The sequence below is a fragment of the Parasteatoda tepidariorum genome, chromosome 1 (genome assembly GCF_043381705.1).
Source record: "Parasteatoda tepidariorum isolate YZ-2023 chromosome 1, CAS_Ptep_4.0, whole genome shotgun sequence".
NCBI classification, from domain to species: domain Eukaryota; kingdom Metazoa; phylum Arthropoda; class Arachnida; order Araneae; family Theridiidae; genus Parasteatoda; species Parasteatoda tepidariorum.
Genome location: NC_092204.1, coordinates 66204032 through 66219769, shown reverse-complemented (window position 1 = coordinate 66219769; position 15738 = coordinate 66204032). Strand labels below are relative to the sequence as shown.

The 15738-nt window shown below is 26.3% G+C and overlaps 1 protein-coding gene across 3 annotated transcripts in view; it reads right to left on the bottom strand.

Moving 5' to 3' along the window:
• LOC107448739 (1-phosphatidylinositol 4,5-bisphosphate phosphodiesterase classes I and II) overlaps positions 1-15738 on the bottom strand; it is a 46882-nt gene that overhangs the window by 9510 nt on the left and 21634 nt on the right. For 2 of the 3 annotated variants that reach the window (XM_071181554.1, XM_071181555.1), the window contains exons 19-31: positions 13586-13740; positions 13320-13502; positions 12307-12406; positions 10964-11068; positions 10610-10701; positions 9967-10189; positions 7189-7257; positions 6711-6832; positions 5918-6045; positions 5771-5834; positions 2554-2652; positions 1775-1851; positions 133-228 (exon numbers count right to left, since the gene is read on the bottom strand). In XM_071181554.1, coding sequence (XP_071037655.1) covers positions 133-228; positions 1775-1851; positions 2554-2652; positions 5771-5834; positions 5918-6045; positions 6711-6832; positions 7189-7257; positions 9967-10189; positions 10610-10701; positions 10964-11068; positions 12307-12406; positions 13320-13502; positions 13586-13740 — 1513 coding nt within the window. The remainder of the gene's footprint in view (positions 1-132; positions 229-1774; positions 1852-2553; positions 2653-5770; positions 5835-5917; positions 6046-6710; positions 6833-7188; positions 7258-9966; positions 10190-10609; positions 10702-10963; positions 11069-12306; positions 12407-13319; positions 13503-13585; positions 13741-15738) is intronic. The other variant, XM_071181556.1, reaches the window with a different exon arrangement.

Here is a 15738-nt window from a genome sequence, read left to right as displayed (position 1 = left end):
TATATATATATAGTGTCCTATTGAATAATTCTCAAAAAAGTTTTTGTTTTTCATCAAACATTTTTATGAAGAAAAAGAAAACTAGAAAACAAACATCAAAATTTAATTATAAATTAAATATAACGAATATACCTAGCTAGTTCATTCTTGTCCTTGTGTTTTTTACTAAGTTCCTTCATTTCTTCCTTATTCTGCACTTCTAACCTTTTCATTAATTCTGCAACTTCCCTATAATAATAGAAAATATGAGAATAAATTTAAATACTAGACAACAGGCATTAATTGATGAAATATTCTGCAATTTCTATTAGTCTTAAACAGCTATCTGCTATAAGTGTAAATAGATCATGAAATCCTTTGATGTATAAGCTATTATATTTTTTCCAGTCCAAACATTTAATTAAATAACTGCTTCATTTTGGTGTCATGCATTTGTTCTGTGTTGGGCATTAAATTTAATGAAATGTTTGGTTTAGTCTCTAAATTTTTTGTTTTTGAAATGTCATAAAATTATCACGAAAAAATTTATTAAGCAATACATAAAATAAGTAGCTAACTATCAAAACCCTTAGCAGATCAAGCAATATACTAAAAATATAAGTACAAAAAAATATTGAGTAAATTATATAATTCAATCCTGATTAGCCAAATTATTCAACAAAAAATAAGCACCTTTTAAGCACTTTTCAAGTACTCAAAAAATATTTTTAAGCCCTTTAAAAAAATATCATAATTAGGCAGGGATGGAAAGTTTTTGACAATTGACGGTTTTATCTTGTTTTAACCATCATGTCAAAAATAAAAAAAAATTTTTGGCATTGTTTTTGACAATTGTCAAAAATCATGAAATTTTGAATCCTACAAAACGAATGGCGTTTTCATACGCTACAGACTGACAATACGCCGAAATAGATTGGGGTCCAATCAATTGTGAGAACCTTGAATAGAACAACGTAAACTGTGTCTTTTTGCATAATTCAAAGTGAAAATCAACATGGTTAAGGAAAAATCTCATTTCGAAAAAGGGAAAATTAAGCACTTTTTAAAAACACCCAATGAAAAAAAGCACCTTTAAGGGCTTTTAAAAAACAAAATAAACACCTTCAAAAAACACTACGCATCCTGACTTACAATAACTTACTAATAAATAAAATAACTAAAGAAAAGATTAGCTATTTGTTTTCATTTATATTTTATTACAGAAAATTCTATAAATTTTAAACTATTTTAAGACGTATTCATCATGAGAATTAAGGCAGGGCTTGTATTTTGGCATAAATAACAACAGACCAGCTATGTAGTATTCAGCCACTTATGAATCGAAATAGTTATGGATGTATGATTATCTTGTTCTATATCACTTGCAAAAAGCTGGTGAGCAAAAAATATTTTGAAATGAGAAAACCCAAATAATAGAGGCTGGGGGGTGACAGAATTCGTTCCCAACAAAATAAATTTCATAACTGACACACAAACATTTTTAAATTTTGTATTTGAGCAGTTTGTGAAAGCATCAATGATTTTTCCATTGATTGCTACAAACAATGGCTTTAAACAAAATCAAACAAGATGATTAGTTTAAGTATTGTTAAAGTTGAAAGATGTAACAACCCATATGTGACTTCCCTGCTGTCAGATGCAAAGAAGATATCATACTTACTTCCTGGATCAGCTTTTATCACAAGTAACAATAATAAAAATAATTTAGAAAAATATGTGTTGAAAAATATTAATGACTATTTTATTTCACCATTTATTAAATTGCTAAACTTACCTGTCATGCAAACTTTTTAAATGATCCATTTGAGCAGTTTGGGAAAGCATTAATGATTTTTCCATAGCAGTGTAAATCTGTAAGCCAAACATTTAATCAAACACAAATTTTAAATACAAAAGATATAGTTTAAGAAAAAATAAAACTTTTTACAGACTCAACTTTGAATCTAGGACAGATCAATTGTTCATTGGTTAGAATTTTTTAAGTTCAAAGAATTTATAAAAAAATCTAGGCTTTATAACTAGGACATTTATTAATCAAAGTTTATTGCAGCTTGTTATAAAATTTGGCAAAGTATTGAACACAAAATAAAATTTAAACAAAAAATTAAGAATTAAAGGTAAGAAAAATAACTATAAAAAACTAATTTAGGCCATTTATTTAAACATAAAAAAAAAGTCAAGGATCTTTAAAATTATAACAAGTAAATGCAAAGAAGTAAATCCATTATTTTAAACATCTTCAATTATCCATTAGCTAAAATGTAATTACTTTATATTATGTAGTTATTGCATTAGTTTTTTAAAACTAAATAATTAATAATAGAGTTTTACAAAGGTTTAAATAAAATTTCTGGCAAAATTCTAATGAATATTTTTCAAAGATTAGCAATTTAATTGCACAATATCAAATATTGTGTAACAATTTTCTTTTATTAACTCAAGTAGTTGTAAATTTTTAGATATTTATAGCTTCCCTAGATTAAATTCTTAGAATATAATGTAGTTAATTTTTTTCAGAGCTTATTTAAGAAAATCTTTTTAATGCAAACTTACAGATTCCTGATACTTTTGGTGAAGTTCAAGTTCAGCCTTGTAAAGTTCTTTTGTTAAACTGATCAATGTGTGGGAATGGAGTTTTTGCAATTCATCCAACTATAAAAAGAAACGTTTTTAACATTTTTTAATAGGAGAAAATATTATTAAAAATAATTAAATAAATAAAAAAAACGAGAAATAAACACAATTTTCCTTAAAGCTGAAAATAAGAGTAAAGGAAATAATGGTCTAAATATTTAATCCTTTTCCTTTCGTTACCTCTTATTAAAATATGCAATACACATGTGAGCTTTAATTCTTAAAATTTAAATAACTACTAGTTTCATTTTTCCTTTAGAAATTATATTATATCTATGTCAATGTTATAAACAAGGGGTTTCATTTTTTAAAGTACAAAAAGGAAGCATACTTGAAAAAATTGCATTTATTTTAATTAGATTAATGAAATTTACAATTAAACTACAGTTGTCTAAGTTTCTATAGATATTCTATGTGTTTCCCACCTATGACAGGAAAAATATTCATATAGTATTTCAATTCCATTTTTACTTGTGAGGAACAATATGGAAATTGTAAATTATTCTAACACTTCAATTGTATGAAACTTCAATTGCCACGAGTCTTGGGGAAATGGAGGCATTAACATTTGTTTCTTAAAAACCCCATAGGAAAAATACACAATGGTTTAGAACTAGCAGGATAGATCTTACGTTGGAGTAGAGATCTTCAGATCTTAGAGATCTTGTATAAAACTTCAATTGCCACGAGTCTTAGGGAAATGGAGGCATTAACATTTGTTTTTTAAAAACCCCATAGGAAAAATACACAACGGTTTAGAACTAGCAGGATAGATCTCATGTTGGAGTAGAGATTGTTTGGGTACTGATATATGTCTCAAGGTCAATAAGGCACAACATGGTCTTTCTGCAGATTGCAGCAAAGAACCACTGATAAAACAAGCATTTTGATTGCATATCTTGGTGAATATGTATTCATTAATCTTATTATAAAAAAAGGAGTAAAACACAAATGTTAGAAATGGTACAAAAATATTCAACTTTAGAGAACTGTGCTGATTTTCCCTAAGAACAAGTGTACTTTATGCAATCCAAAATTGTAAATAATGGAGAGCAATTTTGACAAAAACGAGGAAAAAAATAGCTCTATATGTAAATATGTGCTTGTTCACAAAACAAAGAGTCGCAACAGTTTGTTGAAACACTTGTGCTACCTAAAAGATATATGGCTGGAATTGTCAAAGTTTCCAGAACATATGCTACACCATTCTATGAGGTACATTGAATTCCAAACTTCTCAAATGCCTAAAAAGTTTTAGGTATTATTTTAACCATTTTGTTTTTGGCTGCTGCTGGTCCTGAGATTGTTAACAGCAAGTATCCTGAAACTGCTGCATTCATTGACAATGTAGTGTTGTGACATTGTCGTGACAATGTAGTGGTTCTATGCAAAATTGCATGGGACACTGTCTTTGAACAAGAAAAACAATGTTTTGACAAATTCTAAAGATTTTATTTTGCAAGGATGTCCTTATTTTTGATAATTGAAGAAACATAAATTATTTGCTTTGACTAAATAAATCAATTACGGTATTTGTACTATGATATTCTTTTTGTCCCATTCAATGCGAAAAATCCTCAATTTTAAAATGAAAGGTGTGTAGCAAAAGTATACCCAACAGTTTCAAAACTTAACAGCGTTGCAATAATTAGTTACAAAAGGGGATGATTAAATTTTGANGAACTTTCGAGACTCTACTGTAGTTACAAAAGGGGATGATTAAATTTTGATAGAGATAGCTGTAAGAATTTCAAACATTATTTTCAAAATTAGTTTAAAAAAATAAGGACTAAATTAAAAGCACAAGTTGATATATGATTCCGTTACTTCTATTGAGACATAACCTCTTTCTAAGCTCTTAATATCTGTTTGATAGCTCTAGGCTTTAGAGTTGTACATTACTATTATAGCCATTTTTCTTACTTTTTCCATTTTGATTGTTGGGAACATTTTTAATTAATTTAAAAAATTAAGTATGAAATTTTTAAAGCTCTCCCTATTAAAAAAAATATTTATTTCATTCCTTGATAATTAATAGTTTCAAAGTTATTTAACTTAAAAACAGATACTCTTCTGCTGAACATAACATTGGATGAAGAGTTAAGAGCAGTAAAATAATAATCTCCATTTTTAAATTGTTGAAGAGAGTTTTCAGTGAAAAATACCATAATTTCATTTAGAAAATAAAATACTTCTGTATATTGTACAGATATCAAATAAAAGCTATGAAAACTGGTAAAGTGCCGATCTGAAATTAATCCTGAGGAACAGTTAGAGGTAAAAGTGTCATAACAGGAAAAAATGTTTATTACAGTTTTGGCTCAAGCCTTTTATATATTTCAATGACAGTAATTTTCATAGCACATTATTAAATGAACTGTATTCATAGAAAAACAATTATTCTATAAAATATATCTCCACAAGTTTATGAAATGCTCTTAATTTTTAATTTGAAAATGTAGATAATGTCTTTACTTAAACATAAGTCATATTTTTTATTTGTGAAAACAATAAAAAATTGCCGCAAATAAATAAAAGAACTTATTAGAGTTAACCGCTTTCCTTACTAATTTTTTTCAGAAAAAATGCAAAAAAAAATCAACATTTTTTATTTTATTAATTAATATAAGGAACTAAAACACAACATAATACACAAGTTTTATGCTGAAATTTTAATTTCTTTATGTGTAAGAAACATTTAATTTACTATCAGTTTACTATTTCAAGTTATCTCGGGAAAATGAAAAAAGTTAAATATTAGTCTTTGTATAATAGTTCTTAAAACAAGGAACAACACAAAGTGATATTTTTCAAACGTCAGTGAAGCGACAAACCATTTTTTTAAAACTCTTTTTTCTATGTAAATTCAGCAACAATTGTATATACAATTCCACAAAACATGTGTGCAATTCCACAATCCAACAGCAAAACTCCCAAATTACAGCAGATTAAGTTTTTTGCTTCCGACCGAGTAAAAACGCGACAAAATGTTCTGAGAAATTCTGCTACGCCCGAGTTTTCTCGGGATGATCAATTTTTGAAATATATACACATCCGAGTTAACTCAGGATAATCAGGGAAGCTGTTAATTTCAGCAAACAAAAAAGTGAAACAGGTACTTGTTATTTGTACACACTTTTGTTTGGTGTTCTACACTCATAGCTTGAAGACCAGCTTCGCTCTTTCTCTTAAGTAGCTGCCTGTCAACAAACAAAAAAAGTAATATTTTTAAATCATTGGCAAAATAAATTCATAAAAGTTGAAAGAGAGAATTATTGCTTACACATCGATTCCCGAGCTTTTTTTTGCGAGTTTTGAATGGCTCTTAACAATATGTGTTTTTTGATGCTCTTGGGCTTTCATCAGTTTCTCTTCTTTTAGAAGTAACTGCTCTTTTTCTTTCTCTCGTAGCTGAAAGAAGTTTGTTAACCAAATTTAAACAAAAATATTCTTTATTTTATATATAAAAAGACATTATCTAAAGAAAAAAAATATAGTTAGTTATTTGACTTTATAGTTATTTGACTTTATATTATTAGCATGATGTTACAATTTGATGCATCAAATTATTAATAAACATTAAAAAGATATAATTTCATAGAAAAATACATGCTAAAAATTATAAAAAAAAATGCAAATTTTAAACATTAAGTACAAGGTACGTTTCTAAGAATATGAGATTAAGATAAATGTACTAAGAACAAGTTATAATGTTACTTTTTCTTTTTAGTGTTTAACTTTTACAAGAAAACATAAACATTGTATTGTTTCTGTATAATTACTAAAATTTTTTGATAGTAAAAATTTTCAATATTTACTAAAATAAATTACAAATCCTTTAATAAAAAAAAAGCTCAGTGTTGTCGAATTGAAATATTTGAAATTGACTAACTTGTAAATACCAAATTATTTACATATTGAATGTTCCTACAAATTTTCTTAATCATACAGTAATCAAATAAAAATAGCTAACAAAAATAAAATTCTATTAGATTTACACTTACATAAGAAATAATAATGCATACAAAAATTTCATTTTATCAACAAAAAAAAGAAAACCCTTCTAAACATCATACCTTCTCATGTTTTTTCCGAAGTACCAATAAGTCTTTTTCAAGTTTGGCTATAACTTTTTGTACAGGTTTTTGTTCTCTAATTTTGTCTAAAGTTTCAGCAGCTAAATTAGCTTCTTCCGATTCTATAAAAAAGCCACATAATATTTATAAAATATGACCACAAAGTATATTTCTAATCAGTTTTATTATTCTTTTCTTAGTGGTACAAATAAAATAGAAAATGAAAATTGCCTATCTCGATTTTTTACTTCAACTGTAAATAGTAGATAAATCAACATACTTCATACTATATTATTTTATTTCTTAATTAACCTTAATATGAATTAATAATCAAATAATGAAAAAATATTTATGCAATTTAAGGCTATTTCAAATTGATGAGCATTCAAATTATAGAATACGCAAAATATTTTTTCTGTTTCTAGATTCTTTAATTTATCTACCATCTGGAATAAAAATGTACTCCAATAATCATTACCTAATAAGGAAGGAATCTTTTCTTGAGCATTTTCATCAGACAAACTTCTTACTGACTGTGCAAGACCCCCTTTAAAGAAAAAACTGATGAACAAAATGTATAAATTAACAAGTATATAAAGAACTACATCAAAAAACATTAAATTTTGTTATTACCAACATTCCTGTATAACTGGATCCCAATTTAACTGGCCACTCCACTTAACAATTTTTGTTATCTCAGATACAGCCCATATAATAGTAGACAGTTTAAAGAAAATATAATAAAGAAAGCTTTTGAAGGTCTTAAAAAGAGAAGATATTGTTGACTTCAGCATTATAAATTTATTGAAAACAATATTGTTTGCTTTTTGCGATATTTTAAATTAAATTTTGACAGCCCAGAATATATGGCTTCATTTTTCCCCTATGAAAGAAAATCACCTTTCCCATGCCATTATATAGCGAAAGATGCTATTATATAGGGAGAGAAATATAATTCCAAAGTTGTTCCTTTAAGAAACTGAAAAGATGTTTAATTAATCAATTAATTGCATCCTTGTCAACTAAACTTGGTACATCAAGTTGGTCATTATTCAAGCTCTAAAGCTTTAGGTCTACAAGATTTCGAACCATTCTCCTCTGTAGATCGTCTTCTTATGTAGTTGGTAATTCTAAGTAATTTCAAGTCTAATTCTATCTGCTATTTCCATCTAGTTTCAGGCCTCTTAAATCCTCTGGATATTCATCTAATAGCCTTTAACACTTTTTCCAAGTCCATTCTCAGTATATGTCCCAAACCAATGGATTCCTTTTATTCTGTACAATGTCGGATTTTTTATATCTATCGTAAATCTTCTTATTTGTTCTGGATCTCTAAAGTTCATCCTCACATATTTCAGCAAAAAAAATCTTAATAAAATTTTGTTTCACAGATTCTTAAAGGGTCAGAATCACTCATAATTTAAAAAATATATCTCAGATCCATATAGCACAATTGGTAGAATTATAATTTTACAAATAAGGAGTTTTAGCTTAATGTTTACTTCGGAAGTAAAGCATTTCATTTCCTTCCATAACATTTCCTTCCAGAAGCAATTGTTTCACAAATTTCTAACCTAAACTTAATTTTGATAACAAGCAATCCCAGATAAATAAATTTCTTTATTCTTTCATAGTAACTTCCCTCAAAGTTAAGATCATTAATATTTTGGTATTTTCCTTTATTTCTTGTATTTATCTAAGACTTTATTTTTAAATCATTAACAGATAAGCCGATTTTGTTTTTGAGCGAGAAAGTTGATCTTCTAAGTCCAATCACATGTTGTTTCAGTTTTTGCTTAGCAGAACCAAATTTTAAAAATACAAAATATTGTCAGATTCTGCTATAAATGGTTCTACTTGGATTGACTTTGATTGCTTGACTTGTATCACTTAATTTAAAATAAAAACATTCATTTAAGTCAAAAAAAAATTTTTATGTATCATTAAATATATCTTAAAGTTGAGATATTTAAGTCAGATCTCATTTAATGAGGGTTTTAGAGAATATGGTGAGGGAGATTAAAATTAAGAATTGAGGTTAACTTTTAAATTATAATTTTTTTAAGACACATGCAAAATATAAATAAATAAGCTGCCATCCTTTATACATTGCTTTTTTATTCATTTCAATTAAAAAAAATAATAATAATAGTTCACTGTTTAAATAATAATACACTGGTAAAATGATCTATTTTTATAGGTTTAATTCTGATTACTATTACGAATTTTTATTTTATTAGGATTATTCTTGATTGGTTCAGTTTTTATTAGTTTCTCTCTTTTTTTGGAGGAGAATGGTAAGTAAATAAATTTTTTAAATGATTTTTAATTTTAAAATCATTTGTTAATGTTAAATAAATACCTTTATTTTTAAAAAAAATGTACACCTTTAAATGTTTATTTTCTCATAATTTTCAGTTTAAATTATTGAAATAAGCTTTCAAATTGTTTATCAATTAATCATTGTTTGGTTTTACTTTTTATAGTTTACTTTTTTGAAAAAAATTTGTGCATGCCTTTAATTTTTTTAAGTATGCCTTTAATTACTTTTTATTAACTACAGATTTTTTTTCTCTTATTTCGATAATAAGTTGAGAATTACTTTTAGAAATACATACATAAAATAGTATAAAAGGGTCATTTAAAAATTGTTGAGGATCAGATTCAATTATTACATAATATTACACATTTTGATACATTTTTACGGTGTTAAGTGAGTGCCCTTTCAAATTTCTGTAAGGAAGAACCCTGCCCCTCCATTTTTTTCCTAGGAAGAACTCTGATATACTCTTGATTTGATATGAGATTACTGATAAATCATGAGGGTGTTCAGCTCGAATAAATATATCTAAACTGTGATTCGATTTCTTCAGTAATAAGTTCGTGATAATTAATAATATTAACAATTTTTTATTATTATTAAATATTTTACTTTCAGCATTGTTTTTAAATAATAATAAGGATTATTATTTATATTTAACCAGTGCTTAAATTAGTAAATGTAGTAGTTAGTAATATACAATTAGTAAAATAATCAAAAATCAAATCAAATCGAGGATAAAAATGCGTGATTTTCATTAACTCACATTTTTATCCCTCACTTTGACAGATGTTTTATTAAAAAAGCTTATCTTGATACCACATAGAACAGTTATAAGAAAGTCAACTGTTAAAAATTTAATCAATAACCATTTAAAGTGATCAATTAATAAATTAGTAGATCTAAATATAGTTGCATGTTTAAAAATTTTTTTACTTCTTAAAGTTTCTTGCCGTTTCAATGCAGGCATTGCGGCAGGTGATGTGCTGCCAGATGATGTCATACGTTGAATATTTCCATTGATGGTGTTATGCCTAGAGGATGGCTGTGATCCTTTTGAATCTGTCTGGTCCTCTTTGCGAGTACTTTGAGTATTGTCGATTGATCCAATACTAACCTTAGCTGGTGATTTTCCTGATCCTTTCACATCATCGATATTCTAAAGAAATTTAAATAAATTTGAATTTATAAGGAAATTTTGATTGCATTAAGTAGTTTGAGTTGAACGTCCCATACCTAATGTTTATATTTTAAAATATAAAATGGATTCATATTCCGGATTATAAAAGTTAGGTATATGACTTTCATTCTAACTATACAATAGGTTTATGTACTGTCTGGTAATCGCGAGAGGCACTCTCAGCCAGGTTGCTCACAATGAGGTCAAGGGTTCATCTCATAATTGCTAGAATACATTACGGAACATAAACATTAGGTATAGGACTTTCTAGCTATACGATAGGTTTATGTACTGTATGCCTCATATTTATATTCCTGAATATAAAATGATTTACATTCTAGAATATAAATAATTTTATTTAAATACAATGATTTAATTGCAAAAATGGAATAAACTTACATCATCATCATCAGTTAAGGCCATGAGCTGACATGCATGTTTTTCCATGATGGATTGATAGGCTATAGGATTAGCTAAAGCATCAGCCAATTCTAAAAATAAAAAAAATTTAATGTTATCACTATATTATTAGAGGATTAAGAAACACAACAGTACTTAAAAGTAGTCTTGGTTCACACCTTAGTTTACAATCAGTTGAGTAAAAACTTACTGTTCAATTATTTTAAAAAGAATAGTTATGAAATACTTTAAGTCCTGAAGTATATAAAAACAAACAATCTTGATTATTTGCAGGCCAATGTAATCTTCATTCAGTCAGTGAATTAATTATAATAAAATGTATATCTTACTCACCAGAGAAGCCATCTGGTATGTAATCTTTAACTGTAATTTGTACAAATAACGTGTGGAACTGAAGAGGTTGTCCAGATTCATTCCTCAAAGATATGTGTCTATAGCCTAAAAATCAATCACAAAATTTTAGATAGCACCATTAAAAAATAAAGCTTATCACAAAGTTATGAAAATAACTTTTTTCAAGAAAGAAAGAGTAATTAAATTTAAACAAAGAAATAAATGATGAAAGAGATCAACAATTGAAATTAAACAATATATTCTTAAATTGTGAACTTCTATGAGCTTTCATTTAATTTACAACTGATGAAGTTTTAGTTCAGATTATAAAAATATTTTGAAGGTGACAAAATGTTGTAGATTAATATATCACTCTCTTACCAGTAATCTACCCAATTCAGTAATTACATCTAGGTGCTTTTGATCACATGATGTAAACATTGCTCAGTCGTGAAACTGATGTACAAATGTTTACAAGTAGCTCAATATATAAAAGGCCATTAACACTTTTTTAAAAAGAAATTTATTTTATGTAAAATTTTTCTCTATGTGAATTTTTTAAAATTTTTTGACGTTTAATTTTAAATATAATTTAATCTTTAATTTACTAAAAACATTAATGACATATTCTCAAGTGCTTTCACCTAGGTAAATTTTTAAGAACTATTCATAATTTCTGCTTTTAAAGTAAGCTCCTCAATTAGATAACATATGAAACATTAAAGTTTCAAGCACATTATCTTCAATTCAAGCATACTTAAAAGATTAATTTCAATCTAACTTTAAAACCTAATTTTCATGTGTTATTCAATGCAAATATTACGTATCAGCTAAAGCCGCAGATTGCTAATTCAAAATATTAAAGAAAGGAAGAAAAAAAAGCACTAAACTTCAAATAATAATAATTATTTACAGGATGTTTTTTTTTTTTCGTTGCTAGATTTAAATATGTTTGACGAGAAACATATTAAAAAAAAAAAACTCAAGTGAATGATTTTGATAGGGTTACATTAAGGAAAAAGTCACACGGCTAATAAGAGACACTGGAATAATTTATTTCTATTAAGACTTTTCACTCTTTTTATTTATAATAACATAGAAAGAAAAAAAACAATAATTGCACCAGTTTCTATTTTTAGTTCTGATTAAAATGCAATGACAAAGGAAGTTTATATTTTTTCTGATAATATCCTTCTCTTTTTTTTCTGTGAAAACTGTGTTTTCCCTAAAATTATATAATAAATATTATAAATTGTATTTTATTAAATTTTAGGAATTTTTTATCACATTAGATTATACTTTATTATAACTCATTAAATTAGATTTCAACATATTCTACATACCTGGTCTAAGACCCACAACTGGTAAGACTCTGTGACCAATAAATCGTCCATTATCATCATAAACAGCTATCCTCAAACAAGCCAAGTCAGGTAAGACAACCTTTATAATCAAATAAATACAATTAGTTTTTGAATATTTAACATACATTCACTATAACATAAGGCAAAATTGGTTAAATGTTTAATTGCCAAAGGGCAAATTAAATTTTATATAGGAATATGAGGGCTAGATATATTCCAAAAAGAAAATGAATAGCATATTTTATTTAAATTTATATTAAAAGTAGTTTGCCTGTTTAATGTAGTACTGCATTTTCCAGCTGATAAATGAATGTGATGACTGCTGTCCTATCAGAAAGCTATCAAAAACCTATAGATTGCAGGGAGAATTCAAACAGCTCAGGAAAACGTTTCCTCAAAATACTTTCTTTCAACATCTTTAGGAGTTTTACACAAATGTTAAACTAAATTATTTATATTTATTATTGTTTCATTTCTAAAAATGATTAACAAGTTTTTTATTCATTTATTTTTTAAATAACAATATTTATTGCCCTTTTATTTAACTTTAATTTTTTTGAAATAACAAATAATTGCATTAATACCACAGCTTTTAAATTATCACAAAACTTCTCTTGATTTTTAATCAAATTCATAAAGCTTAACTCTTTATAGATAGAACTTCAAAAAGGAAAAGAAACATTTGCTCTTCTTCAGTATCCTATGTGTGAAAAACACCTTCAGTGCTTGACCTTGAGGTAAAATCCCTGTGATGTTTTTCGATGTGTAAAATAGAAAACAATTTTATTATTTGAAGTGTGGTGTTTAACAAGAAAATTTCATTCAGCAATAACTCATTCTTCAGAGGAATAGGGAGGGGAGAAGTTAAAGAAAATAGTAAAAAAAATGCATTAATAGATTCATTTTACATGAAACTACTACTTGACTAAAAATATTCTAAAACAGTTAATAAAAAAAAAATTGAAAACTAGGAAGTATAATTGAAAAATTACTTTTAAAATTATATGTACCTTTTTAAATACAAAAGGTTCTTCATCATAAATTGGATTAATACCATTATTGGGAACTGTTTTTGTTCGAAATTTTCTTCTTACAGTGTCAGCAGGAAGGCCATACATGTCAACCTCTACATAAGTACCTACTCTTTTGTCAGTTAGTAGTTGACCAGATATTATCTATAAAAAAAAACACTCACAATTTAATTTAAATGTCTTTAAAGGAGAAAATTTATTTCAAATTATAGGCAAAAAATACCAACCCTAATGGAAACAGTACCCGCAATAATGCCATCAACAGTAGACTCTGTAAAAGGATCAAATTTTCTATCTTTTCGGCGCATAAAATTAGGTTTCACTAAATATCCACTTCTTCCATTGTATTCAAATATTCCCAAATTAAGCTGCATACCAAGATCTATAAAAAAATTTCTTTATTCAAATGATAATTTCTAAAATTACTTTTATTTATCTATATTTTAGAAAAAAACCAAAAGAATGTGAATTATGATTTTAAGAGCATGTATAAATGTACAAACATAGAATTTTTATTTTATTAATATGGATATAAAAGATGTTATGAAAATAATGAAGTAATTTACAGTTATAACACAAATGTAAAAATTATAAATAACAATAAATTTATATTTTATTATTATAATATAGAGTCACGTAACAGAATGCAATAAACACTAACTTTACTATGGACATATTTTAAATTCTCTCCTTATTAAAGGTGTTATGCTAGTAATTAAGATCCTTTTTTTAACAATTAACATTTGATGTTGGTTCCCAAACATTAAAAAATTCCACATACTTGAAAACAGTATTTCCTCTTTTAATAAACTCCTAAACTATTTAGTCTAAAACAATAAAATTATTGTGAAAATCATAACTAAAGCTTATAAAAATTATATTATTTTTATCCCCCAAAAGTTAGTACCAACTGTGTTCAGCAAGAAAAATTAACAATTGATTTATTTTTGAAAAGCAGAAATTTTAAAAACACTTTTTAGTAATATTAATTAACAATGATTAAAATTCAGAATTTCATTGTGTAAACTTTAAGAAAAAAAGCATTCTACCCTTCTGGAAATCTCCTAAAAGTTCAAACTGTTAAACTATTTTGAAAATCATGACTGAATCTGATTTTATGCAAACAAAGCTTATGGGAAGCAGAAATGTTAATAGATTGTTTTTTCTCTTTTTTGAATGACAGTAATTTTTAGAAATGTTCAAATTTTGAGGCATATAAGCATAACTTTAGCGGAATACTTCAATCTTTCTCTATCAATTTATTAAAGAGAAATCAAATGAAATGGTTAGTTCACTGTTATTCAGGATAAAATAATTGAACAGTTTTGACTTTAAAAAAAACTTATTATGAGATTCAATGAGAGAGGAAATGCTGTTTCCGTAGACTTCAAACAATGAAATTTTTTAATTTTAAGAAGCAAATATGTATAAGTATTCAGTAAAAAATATCTTAATATATCAAAACTTAAGATTATATTCAAGAGATCAAAATTAGCAGAGACAGTTTAGTTCTTTTAATGAAATGACAATGAAAAGTTAAATAACTAAAGTTAGCAAATGATACTTTTATAAATTAATAAAGAAAGGTCTAGTCTCAATACAGGGTATCTGCTACATTTTAGATTTTCAAATTCATGACTAATTACTAGAATTTTTCATGACTTAACGAAGTTACTATTTTCTCCGGCAAAAACACAAGAAATTTAAAAAAGCATTATAATAACAGAAATGATAAGTATAACCAAAACTGTTGCACTCTGCATCGTCATATTTAAAGATTTTAAATTTAAAAAAACAGAGTAAAGAAAGAGTTTAAGCAATAAAATAACTGAAAAAATACAAAAGCAAAAGCTTTAGAATATAATTCTGCAGAAAAAAATATTCTAAAGATACTTTTCTTGTTCATCAGAAAGAAAGAAATACTCCTGATTTTTCTGTTCTCATTTCAGAATTTAAAAAAAATATGCTTGCTTCAGCTTAGAATTTTAAATTGATAAAATAAAAATAAATAATAACAAAAATTCTGAAATCACAGAAGTTTAAAAGATAATTCACTCTAGAAATGTTTCCTTTTTCATTTTTTGAAAGAACACCATAACTTTTAGAGAACATGATAAAAACATTTTATATTTTAATAAAATATGACTGCGAGTGGGGATTTTATTACAAATTCAGATATTTAGAACACCATGAAATGGAGGGAATTTTTAAATTCCATTTTAAAAATTAGATTTTTCAGCGACCTAAATCCATGACTTTCCATGATTTGTTAAAATCACGACACTTCATGACAAATTTTGTTCAATACCGAAATTTATGACTTTCCATGATTTTCATGACTTTCCAGGTGTGCGGATACCCTGTCAATAGCATTTTTGGT